Source organism: Platalea leucorodia (assembly GCF_965183815.1).
Source record: "Platalea leucorodia genome assembly, chromosome: W".
In the NCBI taxonomy this organism is placed as follows: domain Eukaryota; kingdom Metazoa; phylum Chordata; class Aves; order Pelecaniformes; family Threskiornithidae; genus Platalea; species Platalea leucorodia.
In genome coordinates, this window is record NC_138859.1 from 8805601 (window position 1) to 8822598 (window position 16998).

The window sequence follows — 16998 nt, forward strand, 5'->3', positions numbered from 1 at the left end:
TTTTGCAAAACATAAGCCTTTGGAATCATTATCAAGGACAAGATCTCTTCTCTTGTTGCTTAAAAAATTCCTTATAACTAGAAGATGAGACATAAGCAAACCAGATAGTCTAAGAATAAAATAAGTGGCTTTGGTAATAAGAAGCATTTGAATGCACAGATTCATAGTTCATAGAATGAAAAATCACATCTGGCTGCAGTAAAATGAAGGGGTTTACATTCTTAAGCAAAGAAACTCTGGTAAGGCTCTGGAGCAAAAGTCTGCAAAACAAGGCTGAATGAGTTCTCTTTACAGTGGTGTGATGATATTTCTCTAGGTTGTATTTCTTCATTCATCAATTTCTTATATTTCACCTTTGCAGAATACGCAATTAATTCCTTCAGTGAAGCTTAATATTTTTACTGTATATTTTGTTTTTCAAACATCTTCAATATCCTGCTGACATAAGGGGAACCAGTTGACCCTCAGCTCATAATTTTTCAAAGCTAAACTCTTTTAGAGTCCTTAATGGACTAAGATCCTCTGACATTTGAATTATTAGTATTTGCAAATTTGCTATGGTGACAAATATAGGTCTGGTTAAAAAACAGTAATCCTATCTTGTTTAACCACAAATTCCAGAAGAACTCAGCATCATTCCAAAAGTACATTTCTACCAAAATGAATGCACGGTGCCCTTTTTTCAGAGCAATTATATCTTTAGTAAAATGTAAGTGTAAAGGAAGCCTGACCTCCTCTTTGGTCACAGTACCTTATGATAGCCTACTCAAATTGCTATAATTTTTTAAACAGATTTAAAATAGCACAGTATCCATTTCTTGAAGGAAAGATCTGGACAGGCCCAAGGGAACAATCTACAGCACAAAATGCCTGGGGCTTGCTTCAGCTTCTTTTTTGGTCATTCTGATGAAGTAAAACAACCGTAAAGGCAGTGTGATCCTTCCCTTTAAAATTCCTCTGCCCAGCACTGCAGACCCATCACACATGGCTTAAAGGTAAACTACAGTAGGCTGCTTTGACTCATGCCAGGAGGGTCTGGGCCTGTGGGCATTGGCATTGGACCTAGGGGTACAAAGATAGCCTGTAGCAGTTTTTGCCCATGTCCATCCCTCTGGTCTCACACTAAGCAAAGCCATCTGGGGAGATTTGATCCATTTTTTGTCTTTCACTAGAAATGGTTGTCAGACTACATTGTGGTCTTTTTTGTGCATGAAGCATTTTGCAGACAGGGATCTGAATATGTAGAGATAACGGCTGTGTTATGAGAAGGGGTCACTAGTGAAATTAACACCCACACAGACCAGCTTCCAAAACACTTAGGTGACAGATTTTTGAAGCTATTTCATCTTTTCTCACAGAGATGTAGGGCTCTGATACACACCAGGATTCCCTTCCAGGGTACTCTCTCCTAAATGTCTAGTTAAGCAGGCTAGTTTCTATACCAGTGCAGTTTTCCTAAGCACCCTGTATTGTCCAAGTAGAGAGAGAGATATTCTCTACATGTCTTTCTCTCTCCATTGAGCATATGGGGACAGATGAGATATTCATATCCTACCAAGCACTTGAGTCAGAGCCTAAAGCCAGGCATAGTCACAAGTCTAAGGCAAAGTGTAAGTGCTTAGAGTAAGCTTACTGCACCCTACATTACTTTCAAGGGTAGTTAGAAGGTGGTAGCCAGCAGCATCACTCCTGGCTGAGCCTGGAGCCAGGACGTGGATCTTTCCTTCCTACAGAGCAGGTCTGAGTATCAGCAGAGTGGTGGCAGTCAGCAGCTGAGAGGTGCTACAAGCGTGCTCCTAAGTTGCCCATTAGTTGCATCGCATTCAAATTGCAGCAGAGAGCTTTGTAGGGTGAGCTGTTTTACCACCAGCACTCAAGGTCCTATGGTGTTTCAAGGCCTCAGATACTCCAGTTCAGCTGTAGTCAAGGTTAGGGTTGTATAATTTAAACGGAAGGTAAATTAAAGTTCAAACTCGGCCCCTGTCGATGGCTTAATGTACAATGTAAATGTTGTTCTGGTAGATCAAAGAGCTATAGTGGAATGTGCTAGAGAGAAACAACAGAAGGAAGACAGAATGACTTTGAAGTTTTGCTGATAAATTTAGATCCTGATTTTAAAAGGTGAAAGATGATAAGAAATTAATAAGCTGTTGATTTTGTTTCAAAGCTCTGGGTTTAGATGATAAGATTTGCATTAAAATGTGAAAATGCTTTTTTTAGTTGTGTGGGAGAATGTGTCACTGCTTCTTTCTAAAAATATAGGAAGAATGTTGATAGCAGGAGAAAATGCTAAAAGACTGTCTTGTTTTAACAAGAAAAAGCAAAACCTGTGTTGATGATATTCCTATAATAATAATTCCTGACAGATAATCCTTAGTTTATTTGAAATCCAGAATTAAACAGAATCACGTTACCCTAGATGCCAAAATCAGTATTGTCTTTTTTGCCTTGTTGCAATTCTGTTTGATTTAAGGGGAATTTGCTTTGTTTTGACTTCTCCCTCTCTCTCTTTCTCTCTTTTAAGGTCAACTCAAATCAAGACATACTCTTGGGAGAATGCCCAGGTTATTTTGGTCGGTAACAAATGTGACATGGAGGATGAACGGGTAATCTTCACTGAGAGAGGCAAACATTTAGCAGAGCAACTTGGTAAGAAAAGAAATTACAAAAGCTTTATGATTGCTTGTGAGAATGCACGATGCCATTAATTGCTACAGTACTTGTAATGAAATGTTTGTGATACACTCACTGTAAAGAAATCATCATACACCACCTCCCTTTTGTTTCTGTAGGCTGAGGTCTGAACTGTGCTTGTTGATATCACTGAAGCTGTAACATCATTAGAATGGACATGTGTCCAGGGATGACCTTATGCAGAGCTGTGACATGTCTGTCATCTAAGTGTCCACAAGACCAGTGCTGGTTCAGAGGCTGACTTAGACTAAAGACATATCTGATACAACATTCCTTATGCTGCTCCTTAGATAGGAAGTACATTATGGCCTTTGTGATAAGCAGCAAGATTAGGTACGCGTATGTATATACACAATATGTTTAAGTAGTTATAGCCATAGGCAGATATGTTCTAGCCAGGAAAAAAATAAAAAAACCCAACAAACCAACAAAAAAAAAAATAGGAGAAGGAGAGGAGAAGAGAGATTGAAGAAACAGTTTACTCAAAATGTGAACTAGACCTTTATGAAAGTTGAGAACATTTGGGTTGTGATTTCCAATACAATAATCCAAAACAGAAAGACGCCAATATCCAACTCCCACTGCTATCAGTTCACCTGCTGCACATTTACACAGGTGTAAATAAGATGAACCTCTGTTTCATAAAGTCTCCCTCTTGGAGGCAAATGTTGTCCACACAGGAAATTATGGAGCTGTGAACATCTGTGTTCTTTCTGTTTCTGGCCAGCAGTGATATCCTTTCATACCATGAAATGTTTTTGAGGCGACACTGGCCAAACTGTAATGGAAAAGCTCCAGAGCATCATAATAACACTACCTGGCCTGTTTTTTTCTCCAAATTTGCTGATATCTGGAGAGCATGTTCAGCAGGTGTGCAAATCAAACCCTGACATCATTGGAGGTCAATTTCTGTGCTGTACTGGGCATGGGTTTGTTATTATTATTATTTTTAAAACTGACTGTGGTAAAGGCTCAGTCTGGCTTCTGGTGAATATGTGTGTAACTAAGATCTCCTTGTCACTATTCTTATACAGGTGTTTAGGGGAAAGGGTATTATAAGAATGACTGCATGGGAAACAGAAAGAGATGGTGACATTTCACAGTATACCACCTGTGCTACATCCAATTCCATGCTGGTGGTTTTTAATTTATGTATTTTCATAGCTCGCTGACCTTTTTTTTTTTAAATATTTTTTTCTAGTTGTACAATTGCTTGTCCTGGTAAATAATTTCATCAGAATAACATAGCTTCCTATCGCATCTGTCTAAATAAGCATTACATATGTGTAAAAGCACACCTCAAAAGTATCCATTAAAAATAGCCATAAAATAGTCCTTGAAAGGTGACAGAAAAGATTTAACAAGTTATGTCCAGAAAAATTGCCAGCATTTGTGAAGAACTGAGTTTTTTAAACTGTTTGCAACAAAACCAAAATGGTTGCCATTGCACCTGCTTTAACAGAAGATGGTTTTCTTTGAATAAATGCCTGTCACATTATATATATTTCTATAATCTGTTCTTCCCTCTGTGAGCTTTTCTAATATTTATTCATTTTAATAGGAGCTAGGAAAGTGTATTCAATGGAGAAAGAGATCCAAAAATTGTAACTGTATACTTTTACCCCAAATTTAGACCAGGCACTAAAATGCCTGGCACTCTGTAAATTTGCAATGTAGAGTTTGAAGATTTTTCTTTAAGTCACATAACTAATCTGAATTTCTATTCCTCAAACTATTTTCCTATAGAAAGATTAATGCAGTGAGTTGACAAGCAATTCCCAAGGTCATGAATTTAGCAGGAGGAGAATGAACTTTGCATGTTGTACAGTCAAGAATCCTCATGTTTAATAACCAATGCTTGCAAAAAAAAAGAAGGGTAATAAGATAGATATCAAAACTCATGTTTCAGGCTTTAAAGCGAACTCTGACTCCTGGGATTTAGAATTCAGTCTTTATAGAAGCTGATTATCCTCTATCTCCATCTTTATCTACTCTGGGGTTTTCCTTTCTCAGATATATGTCCTATGGCTATCTCAAGGGCAGATTATTGTATTGGATAAATTGTGGCTCTGATCCAGTATGTCAATTACTGTACTCAGACTGCACACAGAAATGTTTATATCTTTTCTGTACAGCTGCAATCATTTCTTAAATCTGCTCAGAGATTGTGGGAGGTGGTGTCAGGAAAAGCAGAAGAACGAGTTTCCCTGACTTGTAGTAAGTGCTCTGGCCATGTTGGCCAGTTTGAAGGGCACGAGTTGTGTCAAGCACTTGGGACTGTCTTTTCTTTCTTTCTCTGCCATTGAGTCGATAACGTCTTTCTCTGCCATGAGTTGATAACATCTCTTGTGGACAACTTTTAAAAATAACAATATAGATTTTTGTGTCCAGCAAGACATTTTAAGACTGTGGGCCCTTTGAATGCCATGGTCTGCAATGTTGGTTACAGCCGCAATTACAAACAAGCACAACACGTGAATGCTGTACAAAGAACATATTGTGAAACACTCTGTTCTCAAGTGTGGTTTTATTTTTAGCCCTGGTTTATTTGAAGTCACTGAGAAAATTAACACGTGTACATTTTGGGAAGGGTTTTCAAAAGATCAAAAAGAATGCTGGGCATTTAGCCCTCTGGGAAACATAGTGTCCTGTTGAGAACAGTGTTATTGTAAATTGTGGCTGCTGACCTCTTTGAAAAGTGTGGCCTTCAATTTTATTAAGGAGGTATAATCAATCATTTCTTTAAATCTCAGTGCTGGTTTGTTTCTCAAGTGTAATCCCAAACAAGTGGTTTAGATCAACTGGCAATAGGTCTCATTACCTGCTAAAGTCTGGCTAAATTAGTCAAGTATCCTGTGGTAGCTCTGAGTAGCTCTCCTCATAACACTAACGGAAGTTCACAAAAGAGAGACGGAATGGTTAATAAAACCAGATCCGACCTTGAAGGGAAATTAACAGAATGTTTATGAAGACAGAATTTGTCTCATTTCCATTTTATATTTTTTTAAAGTTTGTTGTTAATGACATAGAACAATGGTGATATGACCACAGATCATAGCTGCAAGCAGCATACGACCTTACCTACGGTAATGGCCAGAAGTAGGTGCCTTGGGAAAGGTATAAAAGGGCAAATATATAGTGATACTTTCCCAGACTGTAGCAAATTATATTTGTGGGCAGTATCTTTATATTCATAGAATCATAGAATCATAGAATCGTTAAGGTTGCAAAAGACCCTTAAGATCATTGAGTCCAACCGTTAACCTATCACTGACAAGTCCACCACTAAACCATGTCCCTAAGCACCACATCTACCCATCTTTTAAATACCTCCAGGGATGGAGACTCAACCACTAACCTGGGCAGCCTGTTCCAGTGCCTGACTACCCCTTCAGTGAAGAAATTTTTCCTAATATCCAACCTAAACTTCCCCTGGCGCAGCTTGAGGCCGTTTCCTCTCATCCTATCACTTGTTACTAGGGAGAAGAGACCAACACCCACCTCGCTACAACCTCCTTTCAGGTAGTTGTAGAGAGCAATAAGGTCTCCCCTCAGACTCCTCCACACTAAACAACCCCAGCTCCCTCAGCCGCTCCTCATAAGACTTGTGCTCCAGACCCTTCACCAGCTTTGTTGCCCTTCTTTGGACACGCTCCAGCACCTCAATGTCCTTCTTGAAGTGAGGGGCCCAAAACTGAACACAGTACTCGAGGTACGGCCTCACCAATGCCGAGTACAGGGGTACTATCTCCTCCATGGTCCTGCTGGCCACAATATTCCTGATGCAAGCCAGGATGCCATTGGCCCTCTTGGCCACCTGAGCACATTGCTGGCTCATGTTCAGGCGGCTGTCAACCAATAACCCCAGGTCCTTTTCCGCCAGGCAGCTCTCCAGCCACTCCTCCCCAAGCCTGTAGCTTTGCATGGGGTTGTTATGACCCAAGTGCAGGACCCGGCACTTAGCCTTGTTAAACCTCATACAGTTGGCCCTGGCCCATAGATCCAGCCTGTCCAGGTCCCTCTGCAGGGCCTTCCTACCCTCCAGCAGATCGATACTTCCACGCAACTTGGTGTCATCTGCAAACTTACTGAGGGTGCGCTCAATCCCCTCATCCAGATCATCAATGAAGATATTGAACAGGACCGGCCCCAACACTGAGCCCTGGGGAACACCACTCGTGACTGGCCGCCAACTGGATTTGACTCCATTCACCACCACTCTCTGGGCTCGTCCATCCAGCCAGTTTTTAACCCAGCACAGAGTGCACTTATCCAAGCCATGAGCAGCCAGCTTCTCCAGGAGAATGCTGTGGGAGACAGTGTCAAAGGCCTTACTAAAGTCCAGGTAGACAACATCCACAGCCTTCCCCTCATCCACTAAGCGGGTCACCTTGTCATAGAAGGAGATCAGGTTAGTCAAGCAGGACCTGCCTTTCATAAACCCATGCTGACTGGGCCTGGTCCCCCAGTTGTCCCGCACTTGCTGCATGATGGCACTCAGGATGATCTGCTCCATGACCTTCCCCGGCACCAAGGTCAGGCTGACAGGCCTGTAGTTCCCTGGATCCTCCTTCTGGCCCTTCTTGTAGAGGGGCGTCACATTAGCTAACTACCAGTCAGCTGGGACCTCCCCGGTTGACCAGGACTGCTGATAAATGATGGAGAGTGTCTTGGCCAGCTCCTCTGCCAGCTCCCTCAGTATCCTCGGGTGGATCCCATCTGGCCCCATGGACTTGTGGGGATCTAGGTGGAGGAGCAGGTCAGTGACTGCCACCTCTTTGACAACTGGGGCTTCGTTCTGCATCCTATCTCCATCTCCCAGCTCAGGGGCCTGAAAACCCTGAGGATGACCAGTCTGACTATTAAAGACTGAGGCAAAGAAGGCATTAAGTACCTCTGCCTTCTCCTCATCCTTCATGGCAGTGTTTCCTTCTGCATCCAACAAAGGAGGGAGATTCTCCCTGGCCCTCCTTTTGTCACTGATATATTTGTAAAAATATTTTTGTTGTATTTAACGGCGGTGGCCAGTTTAAGTTCTAGCTGGGCCTTTGCCTTTCTGATCTTCTCCCTGCATAACCTCACAACATCCTTGTAGTCCTCCTGAGATGCCTGCCCCTTCTTCCAAAGGTGGTAGGCTCTCCTTTTTTTCCTGAGTTCCAGCCAAAGCTCTCTGTTCAGCCAAGCCGGTCTTCTCCCCCTCCTGCTCGACTTGCGGCACATGGGGACGGCCTGCTCCTGCGCCTTTGAGGCTTCCGTCTTGAATAACATCCAGCCTTCCTGGACTCCTTTGCCCTTCAGGACTGCCTCCTGACTCAATAGCCCTTTCATGATTTTTTTCCACGGACTTATCCAATGATGTCTTTGAAATCATATAAAATCTTATCATCCACAACATCCTTTAAATATACACAGTTTATCTGAGTTTTCTGCTTTGAATTGGCCACTTGCTAATTTTATTTGATATTTCTTAACTGTTATATTCTGAGAAGCAGTGAACAATTGTTTCCTCTTACCTGCTCTGTACCACTGTTGGCTTTAGAGACCTCTATCATACCCCTCCTTTTTCTCCAGGCTGAAATTCCCAGACTATTTCATCATTCCAGACACAAAGACCATCTCACACCTTAGCCATTCCTTGTCACCCTATTCAGTACTTTTTGTAAGTAAGTGGTACATCTTTGTTTGAGAAATTAGTTCATGGTTGTTTAACATATTAGCATCATTAAAAGAGTAATGTTAGAATGAGATGAAAACAGACAGGATCAAATAAATTCAGCTGTCATGCAACTTTACTTCACAGAGATGTCATACCAAGAAAATATAGAAATGTGACAAATCAGCCAGTAGAGAGAACAAATTAATGTAATGGTAATTGATGTGGGGATCACAGCAATCACATTTAAACAGGTTTATTCACTAATCACTAAAAAAGGTGTAGAACAAAATGCTTATGCTATTTTGTCACTTCATGAATGTTTACTCTGAGCACTACATGCATTGGCTATCAAGTGAAACCCTGATATAGTCAGCACTTACTTACACGCTTTAAAGCATTTTAGTAGAAAAGGCTTGGAACTTCTTGCAAGCAAAATGCATGCACACTTGCCAGCTGCATTACTCACACAGCTTTTCTAACATATTCATCTCAGCTGAGTTCAAAGCTTCATACGTTCATAAAAGTTTGGTGCTACTTGTCAGAATAGAAATAAAAAGAATGACTCACAGATGGCATGAATTTCTTGATTCCTTTTATTTGTGGTCTGCATGATATATTGTGATCTACATTCTGGCAAAGGCTTAGCAGGCAGAGGTGTGCACAGAGCTTTGAATAGACACTGAGTAACTGCACACGCAAATGGATGGTTGCATATGTAGTTTGACATACAGTTACCCCATTTACTTATGCCATTTGGCTGTGCCTGCAAATTAGGTACATAATTTTATGTTTTCTTGCCTTTGGTTGTTCATGTGCTTCTGTACAACTCCTATTTGCTATGTGTATACTACAAATTATTTAAACACTAATTAGTTTTTAATTGCAAGTTCTGTCATTATAGGGTGTATTATATCTTTAAGACAAGGTTTCTGTAGAAGTACAGTCCTGCCATAGGTTCAAACTATGCCTGTTGTGCTCATGCTGCACCAGGTACTAGGGGGATACTGCAAGATCTGCCCCAAATGTCTGTCCATCTTTGCTGTAAGGTCCCGTTCATCCTATCCCACCTTTTTGGCTTGAGTTGGTTAAGGCTCTGGGAAACGGAGCTGTTGTATCATAGAAACATTGGTTGGAAGGGACTTCTGGTGATCATTTAGTGTGATGTCCCACTAAAATCCACCTCTGACTCCATGTTCTGTCAAGTAGTTTTCAGAGCAGTGCCCTTCCCATCAGATTTTGTGTGTTTACTCTCTGCCACCCAGGGTCACCCATGGCTGGCAGCACCCAGAACTTCTGAGCATGTTTTAGGGTGCGCTCACCTGCTTTGCAAATGTATCCTGGTACACCGTTTTTCCCAGAGGCCACCAACCGATGTCAGAAAGCAAAACGAAATGGGCCCTTTCTGGGTGATCTCTCACATTCCCTTCTGCAAGGGCAGGCAGAAGCCAGCCCTCATATTGAATTCAGGGCACCTGCAAAGGGCTGTGAATGCTACGTGCCCCAGCGTCAGCAGTGCCCAGGGCTTCAGTGCGCCTCCACAGCTTGTCACTCACAGAGGTGGTCATTTTATCCCTCAGATTTTAACACATACCTTATTTTGCATATTTTTGGGTCTTTTTTTTTTTCCTCTCTCCATCCTTTCTCTTCTCACCTCTTTTGTGCCATTTGTTCCTTAAAGTCTTTATTTTCATCTTTTTCTTTCTTTCCTTCTCTTGATTCCCAGTGCTTTGAAAATATGTTCCACCAAAACCAAGAAGAAAATTTCTCACTTCAAACCAAAATCAGCCTGCCTTGTCTATTTTGTTTTCACTTTGTTCTTGGCTCAGGCATGTATATACATAATGGTTGTACTGGGGAGATCCCAGAGACCCAATTCAGGGATGATTAGAGTTCTTCAAATTAAACCCATTTAGCACCCCAGCAAGCCTGAAAGCAGAGTGTTTGTCAGTGCCGTGTGCTTATACAGGGTGTAATTTGGCACCCAGCACTTCTGCGTGATCTGACCAAGCCTGCAAGACCACGCCTGCTCCTGAGATGGGGCAGGAACATGGCTGATTTCTGAATCCTGCCAGGGCTGGGGCACAAGACAGCAGCTCTGCAGCATCAGGACTGGGGTGAACCTTCACATGCCTTGGGGTATGAGCTCTGTGGGTATTAGGCATCTGTGTACATTAGGCATCTGTGGGTACACTGGGGGTATTAGGCATCGGTGAGTTTAGGCAGCAACCGAAGAGGCATTTTTAGGGCTGTAATTTTGGCATCTAAATCAGGAATCAAGTGGGACTTGGCACCTCAGCACACAGCTTGCAAGTTCTGTTTTGCCTCTGTGGCTGGCTGGAGGCCATGGTGCAGAAGGCAAGGTTGTCAGCAGCTTCAAGAGCACAGACATATGGCTGCATCTAACTTTGCATTAAAAAATGAAAATAATTGGGTTGTGCAGGAACATGCTTGTTCATAGTTCCACTCTTCATCGTGTTTTAGCTCTTTTTAAAGAGCAAAGGTTAGTGCCAGAGGAAAGAGACAGACTAATAGCACTGACAAACACCAGTCTTCTGTTTAGTTACAACACACGCAGGGTATTGGCAGACCAATTAAAGGCTCCTGTCCCCAGGATGTTTTTTTACAGGGGAGAAATGCCAACCTGCCATTGCTTTCATGCACTTGGAGATGCGTTACAGGAAAGTTACTTAATGACAATGAGAAGCAAGGGATTGTTTTTGCTCACCAAATGTCTCATGTAAACAAACAAACAAACAAAAATTTCTTTGACAGGACTCTAATTTATTCCCTAAATGCACTCTTTCAAAAGGTATCTGGAAGCCACAAACAAAATCAGTACAACTGGAATTTATATGGAAACTTTCTGTTCTGAAAGACTGGAAAAGAAGGTGTTTTCTAGCACGTTACTAGTAACTGCCCCTCGTGTCTGTCTGTTCTGTCACAGCTGAGAGTCCCCCTTTAGCTTTTTTTTTAATTTTTAATTTGGCCACCCTAAAGGATGGATAAATATCTTAGCATTTCTGTTAACAATGTTTATATTAGCTCTATCCAGAATAGTGATAAAGCACTGCTCTTTGCTGAGATAATAATAGCAAAGTCCTGATTTGGGCTTAATGTTGTTTTAATACTTTTCTTAACGTAGTCTAGTCCTTGGGCTTGTTTGGACAGCACAGGTCCCATCCAGCTGGTCTACAAAGCACAGCACAGCATAGCCAGATCTGCTACCATAGCTGCAGTTGCAGGATATACTTTCATAGTGGTTTAGCCCCAGTAGGCAGCTAAGCATCACACAGATGCTCACTCACTTCTCCCCGGTGGGATGGGGAAGAGAATCAGAAGAGTAAAAGTGAGAAAACTCGTGGGTTGAGATAAAGACAGTTTAATAGGTAAAGCAAAAGCCACGCGCACAAGCAAAGCAAAACGAGGAATTCATTCACTATTTCCCATCGGCAGGCAGGTGTTCAGCCATCCCCAGGAAAGCAGGGCTCCATCACGTGTAACAGTTACTTGGGAAGACAAACGCCATCACTCCGAACGTCCCCCCCTTCCTTCTTCCCCCAGCTTTATATACTGAGCATGACGTCATATGGTATGGAATATCCCTGTGGTCAGTTGGGGTCAGCTGTCCCATCTGTGTCCCCTCCCAACTTCTTGCCCACCCCCAGCCTACTCAATGGTGGGGTGGTGTGAGAAGCAGAAAAGGCCTTGACTGTGTAAGCACTGCTCAGCAATAACGAAACCATCCCTGTATTATCAACACTGTTTCCAGCACAAATTCAAAACATAGCCCCATAATAGCTACTATGAAGAAAATTAACTCTATCCCAGCCAAAGCCAGCACACTATTTTACCTGGAAAATGGGTGCCTCTCAGTTTTTCATGGTGTTCTTATGCAGAACATCTTCACCGTGGTAGTGGACCTGTTTTCTTGATCCTGTCCATGTTACAGTATTTCCTGACATCGGTCTCCTCTCTTTTTTGTGACTGTTTTCCTTTCACTTTCTGCTTTTCTCTGTCCAGATCTCTTACCTACCTGTCATATGTGCCATTTCATGATCATCTCATGTGCCAGTTATTCTGTCTTCTTATCTTTAAAAACTGCTCCTCTCCAAAATGTCCTTAAGATTCATTCTTCTTCTTGTCATCTTCTCCAAGGCTTTGGTGTTCCAATTCTCAGGCATCCCCTCATTGTCCCTCAACCCTTCTACCCTCTGGTCCTGCTTGTTCCTCTTTGGAACAGAGGCTTTCCTTCTGCTTCCTGTGGAGCAGATGCTAACAGTTGTGGAAGAATCTGACTGTGTTGCTGTGCTACAGGGTTGCAGCTGGGTTTCAACACAGAGCACTGAAAATGTGGAGGATCTTCCTTCCCCCAAGCCCTCCCCAAGAGATCTGAACAGTCTTCTGCATGGAGCTCTGCGGGAGCGCTGAAGCCACCAGCAAGTGAAGCTACACTGGCTTTCCCTATTTTCCTTCTAGTTTACAACAAAGGAGATGTGTAAGCAAAGCTAAACTAAAACAATGACATATAGATTCAAACCGCCTCCCAGTATATGATTTCTTTATATGGTCTTTTATTATGCATGGTTTTCCTGCTTTCCAGAGAAATGTGGAAAGGAAAAGTTTTCTTTCAATGTATACTCATACCTGTGAGGTTATCCTCACACTTCTTGCTGATATTAACAGAAGTTGTATGACTAAATCCCTGTACAATGTTTATATCTCTTTTATTATATAAACTACCTATGAACACTAACTTTGGCCTGTGTTTAGCTCCTATGCATTTAAACAATTTAGCACTTTGTGCTTTTTCAACACAAGGCACCTTATGTAAATTAAAAATATGAAGAAAATTCAGAATATAGCATTAAGTTTTTGCATTGGTTATTAGCACATGCTGGGATATCATGCCGAGCTAAATATAATTATCTGCTGTAAGTCTAGGCTAGTACTCAAATATGCGAAAGCTACATGGTAAGCAGTTATAGGACTGAATGTGCACATTACATCTTGTTTAGATGGCATATTGAATATATAGTGCTAATGTTATCAAAGTAGTTGCATTTAAATTTCAAGTGGCCTTTGGAAATAGAAGATTAGTCCGTTCACTAGAAAATGCACATAACATTTTAAAAAAAAAAAAAAAAGAGCTTTTTTCTTCCCTTCTGCCAAGAGTTTCAAGTGACTGACATTTTCTTACTGGGATTTTCCTCATAATTAAACGCAGTGGTAGTTGCATATTGTTATTCAGAGTTAATCAGAAAGAATCAAAATAGTTCTGCAAAGTTTAAGCCACTTCTGTAAAATTACCAGTGGATTAGACATTTTGTAAACTGTCTTAATATTGAACCTTTAGGCAGTGGAAAGACAGAAGTAGGAGAAAGTTTTAAATTACCAATGAACCCTCAGGTGAGCAACGTGGTAACTGTGGGAAAAGATGGAGCATGTCAGAAAAGGCTTAGAAAACAAACGAACGAAAAAGACAAAGGAATTGCAAAGGAAGTAAGAACATGGGAAGACCCAGAGCTGGCAGAAGCCTGCTGGATTGTAGACTGACCAGCAAATTGCAAACCTGGCCCAGATGGAGGAGGCAGATGTGGGAGATAAGATGTAGGACAAATGGGGGCAGAGAAGAGAGCTTAGGAAAGCTGGCTCTTCTCCATAAAGTCTTCCAGCGTCCCTTCTGGGTTAAGGATAGCTGTAATTTTTGCCTTTGGGGTAGTCATTGGGAATGGATAGATAAAAAGTCCTTCTATATAAATTAATTAAGGAAGAAAAATATGTGCGTTTGTGTATTTGTTTATTAGTTTGGCTTGGGGGGTTGGGGGCCCCTTTGTTCTCATGGATTTACCTCTATCTTAAATAGATATCGAATTGCAGAAATCTTTCCTTGCCTTGCTTGGTTTTTTTCCTGATTACTTCCAAACACAGTTGTCTATTTTGACACCAGGTTAATGTCATGATGGAAGTGGCTGTTTCCAGCTGAATAATGCTCAGAGGAACATAATAGTTAGAGATGGAGCAGTAAATTATTCCTTCACAATGACTGGTTATATAGGGCATTTCTAAAATAATAGCACTCTCAAACTGGCATCAGTTTTTAGATTAAACTGTTTTAAGGTAAAATTTGTTTAAGGGAATGTATTTGGGCCAGTCCTGATTTCATATGGCTTGGTATAAAGCAAATAACACTAATGTAGTTACTCTGATTTTGTTACAATTTTAACTGCTCTTGCAATATCGCTCTTTTATATTTGTGCTCTCACATATTTCCTTTCTGTGTGTCTCTCCACTCTTCCTTGCCCAAGAGAAGTTTGTATATTTATTGGAGATGTTGGAATATGCATCAAACATAAATGTGTTGTTTATTTTCTTAGGATTTGAATTTTTTGAAACAAGTGCCAAGGACAACATTAACGTCAAGCAGACATTTGAGCGACTCATGGATATCATCTGTGACAAAATGTCAGAAAGTCTGGAGATGGATCCCACCATTGCTGCCAGCAAGCAGAACACACAGCTAAAGGACACCCCCCCTCCACAGCAGCCCAACTGCGGCTGTTAATGCAACTATCAACAAAGGCAGCTCCAGTGTGTTCCGTTGCCAACAGAATATTTATGAATGGCCTATATGCCTTTATTTATACTGTCTTATTAATTTATTTGGGAGAAAAGTCTTTTATTCTACATCAGCAGCTGGTCGAGTATGTGTATGGAGATGGAGATGTTATTAGTTTGAAAGGATGATCCATTTTTTTGCATCTGGCTTTTGCATGCAGGATGGCTATTAGTTTCTCTTTTCTTTTTACTGCTTTACATTACACTTACTTCAGCTGGTGCCATGTCCTCAGACCACATTTGCCTAGAATTGACTCTTGCTTCATGGGTTTCAAATTATATAGTTGAATCCTTAGGGTAGTGGCCAAGGTGTTTTAGAATAAGCTTCCTGATGTCACTTATATTTTCTGCTGACTAAAAATCAATTTAGAAATATTGCTCTAGTGAGCCAATCGCTCATTCTGTCCAGATCATTTGTATAAGGGACACTTCCTGGAGTGTATTGCCTTGGCAAATCTATGCTCATTATGTTACACATCATGGCTGCTTGGAAATTGCAGAAGTTAGAAAGGAAAAACCTCCAGCCTTCCTGGACCCAAAGCCACCGAACTTCCCTGTGAGTTTCCAACTGATGTAGGTGTTCAGTGCAGATCCTCAGAGATACTAGGTACTGCATCCTGTTTGAATAGCTAGTATGTTTACATTTCCATGGAAGCTGCATGTCTGTCTAATACCTTTCTGAAACTGGATCATTACAGAGATCCCAGTAGTACCTGCCCCAGTACTTGTGGGCTGACTAGCTCTTTTCATTTCTACCTGCATGAGATATTAAACACACAGTTCTGATATTACCCTTGGCAGAACCAAATCCATTACGTTCAGTAGTTCATAGCCAAAAACTGTCTTGTCATGTTGCTGTCAAACCTGCATACTTAAGCATTCAGGAATTTCATCTCCCATTCAGTCACTGAGACAACCATCACCACACTGGCTACAAACACCTGTATTTCACTCAGACCTCTTGCAGAAGTGCTGCTGCTGTCAGTGAACTGGAGTTTTACCTCAATTTTACTTACTTCGATGAGGATATCTTTTTTTTGACAAGACAATTAGAAATTCACAAGATTTTTAAAAACTTTAGGAGTAAAAAATTGTCAACATTTCTGGAGTTAGGCTGAATACATTCATAAGATCAGCAAAAGGCTGTGAAGATAGCAGAATAAAGTACACAAATTCTTTTTTAATAAAGTGTTAAAATATTCATATTTCACAGTTTTTAAAAGTACTCTTCTAGTACTTGGTGGCAGTTTCTTGCATCTGTGCCCTGGAGTACTTTGTACAACTGCTTTACTTGGGTCACAGTGACATTTTTTTAACTAAATTGCATAACTGAAGAAGTGTTAACTGTTTTATTGTTCCTATTAGACAGGATTTAGGACAAGGCTGACATTTCTTAAAATGTCTGCAATGGGAAAAATTGGAAGACAAATTTAAAAAAAGGAACACAAGGTACTGCAAACTGCTCACAACTGCAAAGAAATCCCTCTATGCACATTACCTTTTTTCAAAGGTAATTTATATAAGCTCCTGAAACACACTAAGAGAAAATGGTCACACTTTTTTACTGGTTAAATAACATACATAAACTTTGACACAGTAAAAACGACTTTCAAACAAGGCATATAGACACATGTAAAATGGATATGCCATCAGGGCGCTACATTGGCTGCCTAACTTAAATGAATAAATGTTCTTTCTTCAGTCTGGGGTTTTAAACAAATGTCTGTCCTGTTAGCTAGCTTCCTTAAGCGCTTGTTTTCCTAGTAGACATGGAGGCTGAACCTTCACTTGTTTACCTCCATGAAGGGAAAGCACTGTCCCCTTTGGGCCGATGAGCAGCCAGGCGGAAGAGGCATGTGCTACCCCAACCATAACCCTGTCTCTCTCCAGGGATGCTGATTTTGTCTCCCCCATCTAAGGTAGCATGTTGATAACTGTGCTGAGAGACTTTCATTGATACCTCTTCACCCACTAGGTACCAGCTGCTTTGGAAAAAGAAGTGATAAGAAGCTGAGGAAGCTTTGTGTGAGATG

The 16998-nt window shown here is 41.2% G+C and overlaps 1 protein-coding gene across 1 annotated transcript in view; it reads left to right on the plus strand.

Annotated features, from left to right (window-relative positions):
• The window catches only part of LOC309601665 (ras-related protein Rab-3C-like), a gene marked incomplete at both ends in the record, with an annotated part of 155142 nt that extends 140230 nt beyond the window's left edge, over positions 1-14912 (plus strand). Inside the window, 2 exons of the mRNA XM_082334829.1 lie at positions 2525-2649; positions 14725-14912. Coding sequence (XP_082190955.1) covers positions 2525-2649; positions 14725-14912 — 313 coding nt within the window. The remainder of the gene's footprint in view (positions 1-2524; positions 2650-14724) is intronic.
• Between the last annotated feature and the right edge of the window lie 2086 nt (positions 14913-16998).